Genomic DNA, 15356 nt, shown 5'->3' with positions numbered 1-15356 from the left:
CATCCTCATCCACGTCCTCATCCTCGTTCTCGTCCATATCCTATCCTCATCTTCATCCTCTTCCTCATCCTCATCCTCATCCTCATCCTCATTCTCGTCCTCAATCCAGAATGTCCCCGATTTTTCATATACTCAGAAAGAAAATTAACAAAAAAAATAGGACTTTCTCGAAAGTACCACATTACTCCTTCACCTTCCTATATAAATATATTACATGCCTTCTTCCACATCGTCAAACAAAACAAAACAATACAATACATTGTGTCTATACATCCAACAATTTCAATTCACAGTTTCATATAGAAAAAATGTCACTCATTCCCAATTTCGGTGGCAGAAGGAGCAACATATTCGACCCATTCTCCCTTGACATATGGGACCCATTCAAGGATTTTCAATTTCCGAATTCTGTATCTGGTTCATTCCCAAGTGAAAATTCAGCATTTGTTAGTGCCCGTGTGGATTGGAAGGAGACCGAAGAAGCGCATGTGTTGAAGGCTGATATTCCAGGACTGAAGAAAGAGGAAGTGAAGGTTGAGATAGAAGATGATAGAGTGCTTCAGATAAGTGGAGAAAGGAATGTTGAAAGAGAAGATAAGAATGATACATGGCATCGTGTGGAGCGTAGTAGTGGTAAATTCTTTAGAAGGTTTAGATTGCCTGAGAATGCTAAATTGGATCAAGTTAAAGCTGCTATGGAGAATGGTGTTCTTACTATCACTGTTCCTAAGGAAGAGGTTAAGAAGCCTCATGTTAAGGCCATTGAAATCTCTGGTTAAATTATGTTACTCTTTTGGAGTTTGGAATCGTGTGTTTTTTCTTTGTTGCTATGCTTATTATGTATTATCAAACTATGCTCTGAAAAAGGTATGAAGTATAATGTGTGTAATGTAATTGGACAAGTAAGTATACTTGTTCATGTGAGCTTCATGTGAATAAACTCAAGGCAAGAGGAATTAGTGAATAAACTGTCTTTTTGTGGTCAACAATTTTAAAGTAATTTTGTGCCTTTCAGTTAAGAGAAATAGTAATGATAAATGATATTGTCCTAAAATTTTAGCCAAAAGAACCTCTCAATACTAAAAAAAATGATAACAAGGTTTTCTATATTTCCAAGATAATGAATATGTCGTCCCTTTTCATCCCGTGCTTACTCTATTTAGTATAAGAAATATAAGTTTAAATTTTAAGAGGATTTAGTCTTACTCATTAAATAGCAAGTTACCCCTCTATCAGCACCGGGCATTCCTTCTTTCTTGTAAGATTAAGAACACATATTATATGTATATTTGTATGTGTAAGAATACACATGTGACCCGTGCATTCGTATTGTTAAGAATACACATGTGACCCGTGCATTCGTATTGTTAAGAATACACATGTGACCCGTGCATTTGTATGGTTAAGAATACACATGTGACACGTGCATTCATATTGTTAAGAATACACATGTGACTTGTGCATTCGCATAGTTAAAAAAACACATTATCCGAACATTCCTATTACCAAGAATGTTATGCAGATAAATCAATACTGATCTGGAACACCCGATATGGTTGCACATTGATTCAATTTTAAAAATAAGAATAAATAACATCTTAAATATATAAGTTACTAAATCCAAATGTGGCATTTCCACACAATCCAAGTTTATCAAGAAAATTTACAACTTCATCAGATATCAACTCCTACTGGTAATGTTCACATGACTGAAGGGATTAAAGAATTCCATTAGTTGAAAAACTTTATTGACAGATACTAATACATCTCAAGTGAAGGTGCTTACAAGGGTTATAGGATAAGCGATAGGTATCATCAAATTCAACACTGTATCAGATAACCACTGCATTCCACTGTAAGCAACCTTCATCAAGATACTTAAGGATAGATCACAAGTATAATTATTCTTTTCTAAGCAAGTTACAGTTTTCATTAGTCATCTAACAAAGTTGAAAGAAACAAATCTTGCACAAAACCAGTTCTCCCAGCAGCTTGTCTCATCCTTTTCTCCCTCTCTTCAACACTCAAGGATGAATCAAAACTGCATAGAGAGATCAAAACGTTGATTCAAGAATGCAGCACTCTTTAATAAGGACATAATAGTAGAGTTTCATGATGTGGTATTGAAAATTTTAAAGAAATCCCAATATTACTTCTATTAAATAATGATAAAGAATCCATAATTCATGAAAAAGCACCTTGATTTCCAAATATGTACTGGTGCTGTATTCTTCGTAGAAGTATCTTCAGAACTTGTTACCACGGATTTAGAAATTTCTTCTGCTTCAGAAGCAGGGAAATTTAAAATAAGAGAGGATAGGAATGGATCGGTAGCTGCATTAGATACTGTAGCATTGTTTGACCGATATCCACCGCTACCACCACCACCAAGAAGCACCTGTAAATGAGCCTCGCGGAGGTCTCGACCCAAAAGAGACAATGTCTGACTGTTCGGAATACCAACCCTTCTTAACCTGCGCCTTCTCTGTAAGTAATCATCAGTTAAGGGAAGGAATGAAAGTTTTTCATTTTTCGCTTAATAAACAACCCAGCATGTGAGTATGCTAACTATTTTGAATCAAAATAAAAGTATAAAGGATATCTTAAATAAGTGCCCATGTTGGAGTGTTATGTGACTCAACATGTCCCGTGCAACTTTAACTGAGCATATAGGACAAATCTGCACATTAGAACAACAAGCATGAGAGCATCATAAGCACATTAAGAGAGTGGTTCAATCCTTGAGGCAGGGATGTAAAGTAACAACCACAAAAAAGACAAATGATCTTTGGTTATATTGAATTTTCGACATAGACACAAGTATACAATACATGAGGGCTTTTAAGATTATATGCTCAAAAAATACCTAGGCAAAAGAAATGGTTCAAGGGCATAAAAACAAGAAGCCTAGGTACTAAACTATTTCTCTCATGTAAGTCCACTCAAAGCTACAACTAAACCATAAAGGAAGCCTTTGATTGTCCACTCGTCATGATAGATTACAAACTTACAACTAAATCATATAACTCCTCTTTGACGAGCAAACCAGAATCCACTAGAAAGTTTAAAATAACTGTTTAAATACATTCTTAAGCTAATTTACCTCATAAATTCTTGCCTAATTATGACTAAATTGCAAAGCATCTGGAAAATAAGGGCGGAGAGTAAAAAACAAAAGGGAACAAGTCTATGTAGAAAGCTAGAGTGAACCAGCAAACTACAAATCTTATCACTACTACATGCTCGAGTCAATCAAATGGTATCCCAAGTCAAGAACCTAGGACTGGTTACTTGTCGGAGATAAATATCATTGACTTAAAAAATGTGCTTAGTGTTATAATAAGGTAACTGTGGACTATAACTACCCCAATATTCTTATAAGCCAAGTTTCTCAAATGTATTTTTCTGGAAAAATATAGTTTCTCTAAATTGGTCCCCCTAAATAAAGTATTGTTCTTCCCAGGCCAGTTTAATGAAAATCGAGTAGTTCTGCATCTGATTATATGCTGTATTGCTCACTGGTCGTCTCAACCATTTTCCACCTTAAATTACCATAACCGATATTATGCCTAGGTATGAAGCTAAGGTTCTCGATGTCCATTGAAGTATCACATCAACACTCTGACTCTCAATGTAAACTATGAAACAGGAGACGGGAACGTCATTTAGCCCACTCTTCTACCTCAGATTTTTATACAATAAGCAACACAAGATTCTTCTGCCATGGGGGGTAAATTAACTTTGTGTTGATTGTTTTCGAAATTTAAGTTTTCTTCTTCCGTGTGCAAAAAAGGAATAAATCAATCAATCAAATTCCGGGAGGCTCCAAAAAGCACTTATTTAGGAGTTAAACTTCCATATGTCCATATTTTGAGAAAAAGCATTTCTTATTTTTCATTACTATTCATGTAAGAATAAGTGATTTGCATTTCGAACGGGCGTGAATACAACATCTATAGGATAACCCTATCTACAACTAGCTAAAATGGAATTAAGCTATGGCTTTCAATCATTTGAGGAAAACTATATTAAACTTCCAACAACTTTTCTATCAATACTACCAATTTCTAATTTTTGTCTCTAAGAATAGAACATGATTATTTTTCAACTAACTTCTCACACACTTGATAACTAATGCACATAATATGCAAGCTTCCCTCCTATTGCAAGAAGTTACACAAATCAATCATTTGTTTGAATCACATTTTCACTAACAATATAAGGTCAAACAGGATCTAGCTGAAGACATTTTTATTAAAAATAATCATCTGCAGATAACAAACATAAACTTATTACAAAAGAACAGAACGTAGATCTAAATTACAACATAAGAAAAGTAAAGCTATACAAAATAATAACAAACTCCTTACCGAGACTCTTGATTCACACGAATGCTCGTCTTCAAGATGTGAACACAGGGATGCGATATCGAAATCTTCATAACAATATGGACAAGGAAAATCAGGTCGAACCTCTTCTTCAGCTTCTAAATCATCCATTCCCAACCGATCTAATACAAATAATAAACAATAAAAATCAAATTTTGATCACACCCATGAATAATTTATCAGCAAATAACAAATGGGAAACATAGAATTTCAATGAACAGAAACCAACCTGAGTGGGAACTTAGATGATGATGATGCTGAAGCGCATATTGGCGTTTTGCGGCGGCAATGCGCGAAGTCCAGAAATCAGAATCCATTGAAGGATAATATCAAATCCAATGAAAACCCAGATAAAAAAAAATGATTTTTTTTCTTTGGGAAATGGATTAAGATATTTTGAGATTCAAGTTGATATCAACAAGTCTAGAGAGAGAGAGAAAAAAAACACAAGTAGAGGAAGAGGGTGAATTTGAATTGAATGTGTCTTCTTTATTTTTGTTATAATGTTTTCTTTAATTAATGTCTGATTGTCAAATTGACTTTTTTTTCTGGGGTTGAGGATTGTGGTGACTGAAATGGAGAGAGCTGTGTTTTGTTGTGTGGTAGGTATCAAAGTTGAGTTTAAACAATTGGGAGGAAATGTAGGACTAGAGTTAGGATATACCTTACACGTTTGGCTTGTTTGGTAATGTCTCACTTTCCTTTTATTATTTGATTATGTGGTGGTTAGGGAAGAAAAGTTTGAGGTAAACCACTCCTTGTTTCTAGACAAAATCATTGATTATCCAATCAAACATATTACTACGTACACTTTTAGGGAGTTAGATTAGTGGATAAAAATGCTTGACTAAAGACATATGTTCAGTCCCTTACCTTTTCGGACTGAAGACATTTCTACTTAGAGTAATTTGTATTTTAAGAATATGTGAGGGAGCATATAGATCACATGATTACATTTAAAAGTTATTGTAAAAATCCTATAATCACTTAATTAAACTACTTATTGGTGTAAGATCTCACTGGATCCCCAAGGTTAATGATTTGATTTTTAAAAATAACACTTGTTGGAATGGACAACCATAAACCCTAAAATGAATTAATTCATTACCCAAACAACGAAAGATAATACATTTGATAATACCAAAAAACTACCTATCTTTATTTCTTTTCAATCTAGATCTTAACAGTAAAATTTACTTTTTCCTCTCCCATAATAAATTAAATTTTACTTTTGCCTTGCTTAGCAAATATATTCTCCAAAATTGCTTTTGCTTTAAATTGGACAGTTGAACCTCCCACCGTTTTGCTCAAATTTAAAAAAATATGTTAAAATTAACATTCATCAAGATTAACTGTGAAACTTTATCCCATCTCAATTTATATTCATCATTAACTTAAATTCATATATATATATATATATTCAATCTGACCAAACAATTTAATAGTTAAATCGGTTAGACACATTCAAAACCTCTTTCGTTTTGATAACCAGCTCACATATGATAAGACTGAGTTTGACATCTTTGTTAGCAGCAGTATCTCATGAACTTAAGAAAAGTAATATAATATTCAGTGTCTCAAAAACACTACTGAAAATTGACATAACTTTTGCCAGAACTTGTGATTCAATTGTGAGTAAAAGACTTCCATGAAAGGGGTAAAATAAATCGATGTAAATTGTAAGGGGAAATAAATCATGTTTGATATAAAATAAAAAGTATATTCTAAGCATAGTTCCCAGCTCTGGATGCTTGCACAAATTTAAGTCTGGAGTTATCACCCCCGCCAAGCAGAAAAAACAACTGAAATCCATGGAAAGTAGCGCACCGCAACCATAAACACAATCATCCGTCTACAATGCAACAAGAAGATTGCTTAAGAAAATCAACTATATTACACACTAACACCCATACATCACCAACCAAACGGTCAAGATAATAATCATAATGATATATAATTATATTATATTATACAAACTGACATGTAAAACTAGGAAGGGAATGCAAAGCAAGTTTAAATGAAGAGGCTTTACATGGCAAGTCCCCAAGCATTAAGCCAAACAGCAAATGATCACGACCCTAAACAAGGAAACAGCCATGTCAAAATGGAATTTTGCACACAAATGTTCTATAAAAATACAGAAATGGGAACCAGGAAAATAAAATGACTTTGCCTTTGAACAATTTGTTTAGTTTACACTTTGCAAACACAATCAAGTACTGAATTCCATATTTGACTTTGGGCACCTCAGTCAAAAAACACACTTGTGAGGCTACATTTATGGCATCTGTAACGCCCAAGATTTGGTAACCGCATTTTAGTGAAGTAGAACTCATTCTATACAGATAGTTGCATTGTCAGAAGTTTTAGTGTCTCAGACAAAAGTTACAGAACTACAAAATTTGTAAGCAGCATCTATGCTATCTTCTAACAAAAGATGCATAGAACTGACACACAGAATTGAGTATAGATTAAATTTACATTGAAACAAGTAGCATTTTGGTATCTGAAAATGAAGGTAAGGCTGACAGGGCTTTGAGAAGTTAAAGCTTTTAAGCAAAAATGGAAAGGCCAAGGAATCTACAAAAACAACACAACTAAAACTTGAACAATAAATTCTTAAAACTTTGAAGAATTCAGTCATGGTATGCAGTTAGGTACTCAAAATAACTGGTACCTCAGTCCAAAATGACTTCAATACAAACACTAATAATATGTCGATTCTTAATGACTGTAATAACATAATAGATCATATTCTTGCATCCTAAGATGGTACATCAACAGTTTTATACTCTGAACACCCGTGCACTCCCAATCCCACGTGCATGAATCAGAACCCAAAGTGCATACAGTATACACGCAATGTAACAACAGTGTCCAAAAATCTGTATGCACAAATATAAAGAACGAACTTTTATTGCTAGATTTTTTCCATTATTCTAAAATTCCCAGAAAACTCTTTTTAAACATCGTAAACGTGAAGTAACAATTTCAAATCCTCCAAAAACAAAAGAACAAGCTTTACTTGACCACCTTTTAGAGCTCATCTACATACAACTTTGCTTGATTCCTCTGTATGCATCATACATCATCATTGCAATCTGAATGAATACAATCAATCAGTCTGATTTTCATATGATTATTTTTAAGCTATATTGATTAATATAAATGGTTCAGTTTAAGTCACTTTGCATGATTACTCACAATCTCAAGAGGACATATTATCACAAAATTATCAAAAGCTAGACACACCAGCACACACTTTTTCGAATTAAACAACCCACATTGTCACGTCAAATTGAAAATCATTATTTGAACTAGAGCAGCAATTGCATAAGACAAACCATTATAGCTCTTTCTTAAGAGAGGGGGATTGAAGATTCTAAAGACAAATTAATATGATCAGGTAAGAGCACCTTGTTAAGTTTTTGAAACATGGGGCCAAAACTTTATTTTGCATTAAATTTAAACTCCTGTCCTCCCACCTAATCTACAGAAGAGATGTTCTCAATGCTTCAAAACCAAAAAAAACTGAAACAAATCCAAGTGACACCATCTTTGATGCTTGAGCTTCATCTAGTCTTCTTCAGCCCTACAAAGGGGAAAGAATATGCATTGTTTCATTTCGCTGTGGGGACAAGGGTTTGTAATTGAAAAATACACCGAAATGTTTGAATAAAGAAAATATTTGTCCATCTGCACCCAACATTTTCACTCAAAAATGGGCATGGGTTCAGAAGAAGAAAGATGGTATGGCCAAGTTTACAATCCACATCCACAAAATTTCCCCTTTTCTGAAAATTTATATACAGCAAACTTTGCATTTTAATGAGCTGTATTCTGTCTTGATGATAGTTCACGGTAACAAAGACTTTTTAAAAAAAACACTACACATTAACCTAGATATTAGGCCTGGATTTCATAGAGCATTTGAAATTTATTTTTCAGGTAGCATTAGATATTCTGATAATGAACGAAGTAAATTTGATATAATCCAATGCACTTATGGCTAAAAGGTCTGGCCCATTAACATAGCATTCATCTAGGCAACAACAACAATCAAGCAAGTCTTTCACCACCACGTGGGGTCAGCTAAATAAATCAAACGATGTCGTAATGTTTTATCATAAATCATGTCTACTACTCTCTATAGACAAAGAGAAACCATTTACATCAAAATACTTGATGGTTCTTCTTGGTTTCCGTCTCCCTCTAACTACTAGGCTACTCTCCTTTGCCAGGATTCACCAGACAAGCCCAAACCATTTGTACATAAATAGAAAATCTTTTAGCTCTCTAGTCCCTAAATCGAGCATCTAACAACAAAAATCATACATAGAACTCCATTTTTCGGATCACTAAATCATATCAAACATATTTAGGTCATGCATATATGAACCTTGATTCTACAACAATGCCGAATATTTAAGTAACGCAACAAACAATTCAATTCATATCCAAATTTCATTCCCCAATCCAATAAAACAATTACACATAAAATCACAAAACTAACAACAAAAAAAGAAGAAAAACAAATAGAAAAAGTGAAATAATATATACCTTCAAGGGTCCAACCGTAGGAGCGAGGGCACGAAGAAAGCATGGAAGTGAGTAACGCGGAAGCAGTAGCAGTGTGATAAGGAAGCATCGATTCGACGCAGAAACTTAACACTGCCGGTGACCTTCAAATTTCAATAAAATTCAGCATTCAATGAGGTGGTGGTGTTCCAGTTATTACAGTTACAGGTAGAGAGTGTTACCTGAAAGTTCGGTTAGAGAGTGAGGTTTGGTTTGGGATCCGAAACGGAGACCGGGTTGTTGTTGGTCTACTGCTTGCGGCTAAGTTGGCCGTTCGGGAGGCGGCGGAGCGGATGAATGACCTGGCAGCGACGGCGGACATCGTTACGTTTGGATGGGAGCTAAAGCAAAGAAGCTCCAAGGGTTTTGCCTGTAAGGTGTTTTGGAGTTGGGCTTTTCTTTTTTGGGGTTTAGTTCATTGAAATGGCTGTTCAGATTTGAAACCCAACTTATAAGTTTTAAACCCCACAGTTTTTTATTATTCTAAAACTAACCTTAAATATATGTAACCTTTGTCACGTATAATTTCATGCCTGACTAAGTGACTATCATCATCACCTATGTTTTGTACAATGTTCATAAAAAGAAAATGAGGCTGCAATTAATAAAAAAAATACAGGCATCATCTTGCACATATATATGTGGGTAGCATCATGTAAGAGTGTTTGTCGTTTTCTATTATTATTATTTTATACTGATGTAATTTGTTATTACTTGCTGGTAGTGATTTAAATTGTGAACCAGGTCACATGATGATGACTATAATATTATAGTTGCCTTAACCACAGAGAAGAAAGGATAAATCTATTTTACTTTCTTTCTTTTTTTGCAGAAAAGGGGCTGTATATTTGGAAATGTTAAAATCTTCCATCATCCACACTTTACGATTCATGTCTAATACTAATGGTGTAAAAGATTGTGACTGAAAGTGATTCTTGGGATATTGTTTCTTCCATCAGCAACGTTTCTATCCTTAATTCCTCTTCCCTATGAAATCCTATCCTTGCTTGGACTATTCATTGAAATGAAAAAAATTGGAACCTTCATTTAATCATACTTTTGGCGAAGGGAATTTTGGTTAGCAACTTTTTTCTAGTTTTGATTGTGTATCGATTGGTCCAATAGGACCAGATGAGACCCCAACTAAAGTTGAGTCCTCCACACCAAAATGGAACACTTGCTTCCAACATTCTTTATGTGCTCAGTCACAGTATCCCATCATCTTCACCTCATCCCTCCTCACCTTACTCTTCTCCTCCAAGCTCTGCTGAAAGAGCTCCCTTGAAACTGATCTAATCCTCTATTGCCTATCAAGAGGCACCTCATGATTGATCACCTGGAAGAAAGCCCATTCCCTGCATGCATTTCTGACTTGTTTGACAAACTCCTCAGTGACAGCTGGGTCTGAATATGAGTTGCTTTCATCTTCTTGGTAACAAATGGATGAGAAATCGATCAACGTACTGCCTTGGGCTTCAGTGCATTGGATTTTGGCCTGTGCTCTGATGCCTGAATGGATGCTGAATCAGACTATACCTAGTCATCCATGATTGTTTGAAAGGTTCTTTTATTTTTTAAATATTTATTGGGAGTGCTGAATCATGTAGCCTTGCTCTTATATATGATGGTAATGCTATCTTCATACAACATGGACCAGGACGATTTTTTGTCAGACATTAGGAGGATGGAAGAAACAGAATGGTGAGAAATAATGTGCCAGCCTGAGTCATCCCCAAAACTACCCAATTAGTTGCCTTCTTCACATCTCAAGTGTAGACTTGCAGTGTTTAATTTATGTCAGCAAAGCCTATGCTGCAATAAAGAATACTAGAGTTAATGGTTGCTGTTATATGCTCTACGGTTGCATAAATAGCATCAGAACAAGGATGGGTTTTATCTTCTACAGAGAATAGATGAATATTGTTATTCAATTCTATCCAGCTGCATCCTGGATCTTTTTTCAATTCCAAACTCTGCAATCTCTTCCTAAGTTTTGTCTTGTGCCCCCATCTACCTATTGCGGCATACATGTTGGAAAGAATTACAAAAGCAGATATTGGGTTGGGATCGAAACCGAACAACTTCTCAGCAGCTCTCTCCCCAACTTCCACATCCTTCCAGAACCAAGAAGTATGGAGCAAAGCTCCCCAAATTACCTTGTCTGCTTCAATAGGCATTTGCATAATAATCTCTTCAGCTTCTTTTACGTGGCCTGACCGGCCAAGAAGATCAACCACACATGTGTAATGTTCTATAGTTGGGGTTACCCTGTAGCTTCTTTCCATTGAGTGGAAAATTCTCAAACCTTCACCAACTAGACCGGCATGGCTGCAGGCAGAAAGAATGCCAACAAATGTAGCTGCATTTGGAATAACTCCTTGAGCTAACATTGACTGAAAAAGCAAAATTGCCTCTGAGCCAAATCCATGATATGCATACCCATTTATAAGAGCAGTCCATGCTGCTACATTAGGTGAGAAAATGCTGCTGAATGACCTTTGAGCATCAGCTAAGTGACCACATTTTGAATAGAAGTCTACAAGAGCAGTCCCAACATAAACATTTGCTTGGAATGGTGTTTTGGTCAAGTGTGCATGAAGCAACTGTCCTTGTTGAAAAGAACCAAGACACGAGCAAGCCCGAAATATGACAGAGAATGTTGATCTACTATAATCAACTGATAATCTGCGCATGGTGACATATAGTTTTAAAGCCTCCTTGTGCTGACCATTAAGAATATAACCTGAAATCATTGAATTCCATGTTACGGTGTTTCTTTCCTCTTTAGCTTTGTCAAAAATCTTCACAGCCTCATCAAGATCACAATTTTTGGAATAGACAGAAATCATAGTATTTAAGGAAGTTAAACTCTTGGAACTCATTTTCTTGAACAATACTTTTGATTTCTCAACCTGGCCACTCATAGCATAACCTTTAATCATCAAATTATATGATATGGAATTTGTATCTCTCAATTCATTAAAGATCCCTTCAGCTTCTTCTATCCTTCTTGCCGAGACAAGCCCCCCAATCAGTGAGTTCGCAACATTCAAACAAGCTTCTCCTCCCATGCTCTCATAAGCTTTCCTGGCATCGTCTATGGCTTCACAATCACAATAAAACTCAATAAGGGCACCACCAATGGAATTATCTAAATCAAACCCATTCTTAATGCAAATCCCATGAACAATCTTCCCTAGATACAGAACCCTCATTCTAGCACAAACCCTTATAACAGAATCCAGAGTGAACTCATTTGGAAACACACAAGAACTCCTCGTCATACGCACAAACAAATCCAAAGCCTTTTCACATCCATCCTCCCTCTTTGCATACCCAGAGATCAACGTAGTCCACGACACAACATCCTTAGCAGGCATATTCTCGAACATGTCAATAGCATCACTCATCATGTCATGCTGCACATAACCCACAAGCATCAAACTCCACAACCCTCCATTCCCATCACGTAGTTCCTCAAAAACCACCTTAGCCTTTTCAATTCCATAACATTGCACACAAAAATACAACAAAGAACTCCCCACAAGGCTAAACCTCTCATACCCATGTTTTAAAACAAGGCAATGAACTTTTTTTCCATGAAGCAGCGACCCATCACACGCACATGCGCTTAACAACGCGGAAAAGGAAGCCTCATTTAGCTTAACACAAGAGCGATGCATGAGGGATGCAAGAGCTAAAGCTTCAGTATAACAACCCCATTTGGAATATCCAGAAATCATGGTGTTCCAAGATGAAACTGTTCGAAGCGGCATTTCATCGAACAGGTAGCGGGCTTGTTCGAGTTGGCCAGCATTGGCTAGCTTGGCGATGGAGATGTTGGCGGGGATAATTTGAGGGAAATGGGGTTCTGAGGAATGCAAAAGGGTCGTGAAAGTTCGGAGTCTTTGTTTCCATTTCCAACGATTGCGCTTCCATGTGCCCAGAATGGAGAACTTGAGGAACATTGTCATTGTCACTGCTGTGAGAGTAACGGGGTTTCAAAGATGTACATAAGAGTGGCGCCAAATCAAATCATATTTTTTTTAATCTATATCTATATTTATATTATTATTTATATCTATACCACTAATAAGCAAGAATTTATTTATATTTATACTTTGCCAAAATTATAAAGCCCAAAAGAAGTAGCAACCATCATGCATATTTTATATTTCATTTTTAACATCTCTTTATAATAACTAATAAATTTTTTTATTAGGGGTGTAAGCGATTCTGGTTTAAACCATGAAACCGATAGAATCGAACCAAACCAAACCACAAAATATGGTTCGGTTCGGTTTCGCGGTTCGGTTCGGTTTCGTGGTTCAGTTCGGTTATTTTTTCAGGAACCATTTATTTTCAGTTCGGTTTATGGTTTTAGAAATTTAGGAACCGTTGGAACCGAACCAAACCGCATATTAAAGAAATAAATATTATGAAATGATGTTTTATTGTTGTCAGAAATTTAGGAACCGTTGGAACTGATCCGAACCGCATATTAAAGAAATATATATTATGGAATGATGCTTTATTATTGTCAAATTCTTCAACCATTTTATGACTTCAATTATTAATTTGGTATGAATTGTAGTGTAATAGATGTTAGTAAATTGTTATAATGTTAGTATTATATATTTTATTATTTATTAATTTGTTTCACAACCTCTTGATAATTTGTAATATATCTTCCAACTTTTGGTATTGAGTTTAAAACTAGCATATACCATTTATTGTTATATACATATTGTGTTATTAATTGTGAATTGTAAGGTTATATGTATACGTAACTATTATATATTTTACTAGTTGATATATATGTTACAATCGTTAATTATATTGTTATATATGTTACTAATAGATATATGTGTTACTAATGGTGGATTGTATTATTATATATGTGATAATTCGTTTTTCTCCATGAATTACGTAATTGTTATATATATATATATATATATATATATATATGAGTTTTAATTTTTTTACTCATCTATATATGATTTATAATTTTTGATAATAATAGTAGTAGTGTTTTTCTTTTTTATGAACAAATAATATCTCTTGTATTGTATTTTGAACTTTCAATTGATGCAACATTTTTTATAAAAAAATAATAGGAAAAATCGTTGAACCGAACCGAACTATTCAAGAGCAGTTTGGTTCGGTTCATTTCCAATAGTTAAATTAGCGGTTAATTGAGCGAAACTGAATCATATGTTTGTGTTCGGTTTGGTCACTAAAATGCACCAAAAACTAAACCAAATTGAACTTTTACACCCCTAACTTCTATAGAATGCTTTTATTTTTCATAAATATATTATTACTCTTCTACACTTTCTCTTATTTTTATATTTTATCTTTCTCAGCCCGAGAATAACATACAATAACACAAGAAAAATATCTAACAAATATATAATAATTTTTATCATCTTAAATTTACATTTCTTTATTGAGTTTATATATTTCATTTCTTAGTGTTTGTTTGGTTGAAATGATTTTAAGAGGAAAGAAACTAAGAAAATAGAAAAAATGGGAGAAATGAGAGAGTTTCCCATTTACTTTCATTTGGTTGAGAGAAGATAATGAAAAGAGGGACGAAAATTTGGTGAGTTTCGCCACTTCTTATTTCTCTACTTAGTAGATGAGAAAGTGAATGGATGAGTGTTGTATTTGTAAACTACAAATTTACTCTTCAAACCCACTTCCACAAATTAATGTAATAAGGGCATTATTGTTTACATACAAAAATTCATCTCTCTTTTTTTTTCTCTCTTACCAAACAACTCTTAAAATCAATTATCTTTCATTATTCTCTATATTCATACTATATCTTCTTATCTTCTTTCATACATTTTTCACCCCTAAACCAAAGAAAGTCTTAAATAAGAGTATAGGTCGATAGACACATACCGCCCGTCGATGCTAGTTATTATTATGTATTAGCTTATTACTATGAAATTATACATCTACTATATATTGCGATTTTATTTTTAGTGTATTAATTATGTTATTTTTGCATTTTATTTCTTTTAGATAAATATTTCTATAATATAATAATTCACTATTAATTTTATAACCCTGAAATTATACATCTACTTTATATTGTGATTTTATTTTTAGTGTATCTTTAATTATGTTATTTTTGCATTTTATTTCATTTAGATAAATATTTCTATAATATAATACTTCATTATTAATTTTATTTTTTTTACATCAATTACCAAGTTTCATTTATTCAGTTTCGTACACTTACTCGTCTTAATTTGCAAATATTATTTTAAAAGTATAAAATATATACTAAGATTAAATTACGTCAATGATTTAGCTATTAGAACAGAAAAAACTGGGCCTCACTGACATAAGTTAAGCTACCTGCCCCCTCAATATTGT

At 34.2% G+C, this 15356-nt stretch overlaps 4 protein-coding genes across 9 annotated transcripts; 1 reads left to right on the top strand and 3 right to left on the bottom strand.

The window, feature by feature from the left end:
* LOC109333143 (18.5 kDa class I heat shock protein-like) lies at positions 248 to 986 on the top strand. Its single transcript, XM_019568454.1, has one exon. The coding sequence runs from the start codon at positions 309 to 311 to the stop codon at positions 777 to 779; it is 471 nt and encodes a 156-aa protein (XP_019423999.1). The 5' UTR covers positions 248 to 308; the 3' UTR covers positions 780 to 986.
* On the bottom strand, positions 1573 to 5059 carry LOC109333141 (protein DEHYDRATION-INDUCED 19-like). 2 transcript variants are annotated; one of them, XM_019568453.1, is made up of 5 exons: positions 4618 to 5059; positions 4371 to 4495; positions 2603 to 2680; positions 2199 to 2491; positions 1573 to 2041 (listed from the first exon to the last, which is right to left on the bottom strand). In XM_019568453.1, the coding sequence occupies exons 1-5, from the start codon at positions 4703 to 4705 to the stop codon at positions 1933 to 1935; spliced, it is 693 nt and encodes a 230-aa protein (XP_019423998.1). In that variant the 5' UTR covers positions 4706 to 5059; the 3' UTR covers positions 1573 to 1932. The 2 variants fall into 2 exon arrangements, with proteins under 2 accessions (XP_019423998.1, XP_019423997.1); XM_019568452.1 differs by having other exon boundaries at positions 4371 to 4510; positions 4618 to 5058.
* Positions 5979 to 9404, bottom strand: LOC109332182 (protein NUCLEAR FUSION DEFECTIVE 6, chloroplastic/mitochondrial-like). Of its 5 annotated transcripts, none has more exons than XM_019567062.1 (4): positions 9149 to 9404; positions 8949 to 9070; positions 7733 to 7980; positions 5979 to 6240 (listed from the first exon to the last, which is right to left on the bottom strand). In XM_019567062.1, the coding sequence occupies exons 1-3, from the start codon at positions 9286 to 9288 to the stop codon at positions 7961 to 7963; spliced, it is 282 nt and encodes a 93-aa protein (XP_019422607.1). In that variant the 5' UTR covers positions 9289 to 9404; the 3' UTR covers positions 5979 to 6240; positions 7733 to 7960. The 5 variants fall into 5 exon arrangements, with proteins under 5 accessions (XP_019422607.1, XP_019422608.1, XP_019422612.1 ...); XM_019567063.1 differs by lacking the exon at positions 7733 to 7980 and adding an exon at positions 7422 to 7489 and having other exon boundaries at positions 9149 to 9403; XM_019567067.1 differs by lacking the exon at positions 7733 to 7980 and adding an exon at positions 6370 to 6466 and having other exon boundaries at positions 9149 to 9403.
* LOC109332259 (pentatricopeptide repeat-containing protein At3g29230-like) lies at positions 9823 to 13008 on the bottom strand. Its single transcript, XM_019567182.1, has one exon. It carries the CDS (start codon positions 12938 to 12940, stop codon positions 10754 to 10756), a length of 2187 nt encoding a protein of 728 aa, XP_019422727.1. The 5' UTR covers positions 12941 to 13008; the 3' UTR covers positions 9823 to 10753.

This window comes from Lupinus angustifolius, chromosome LG18 (assembly GCF_001865875.1).
Source record: "Lupinus angustifolius cultivar Tanjil chromosome LG18, LupAngTanjil_v1.0, whole genome shotgun sequence".
Taxonomy (NCBI): Eukaryota; Viridiplantae; Streptophyta; class Magnoliopsida; order Fabales; family Fabaceae; genus Lupinus; species Lupinus angustifolius.
Note: the sequence above shows the minus strand (reverse complement) of the source record. Positions and strands in the feature narration are given on the sequence as shown.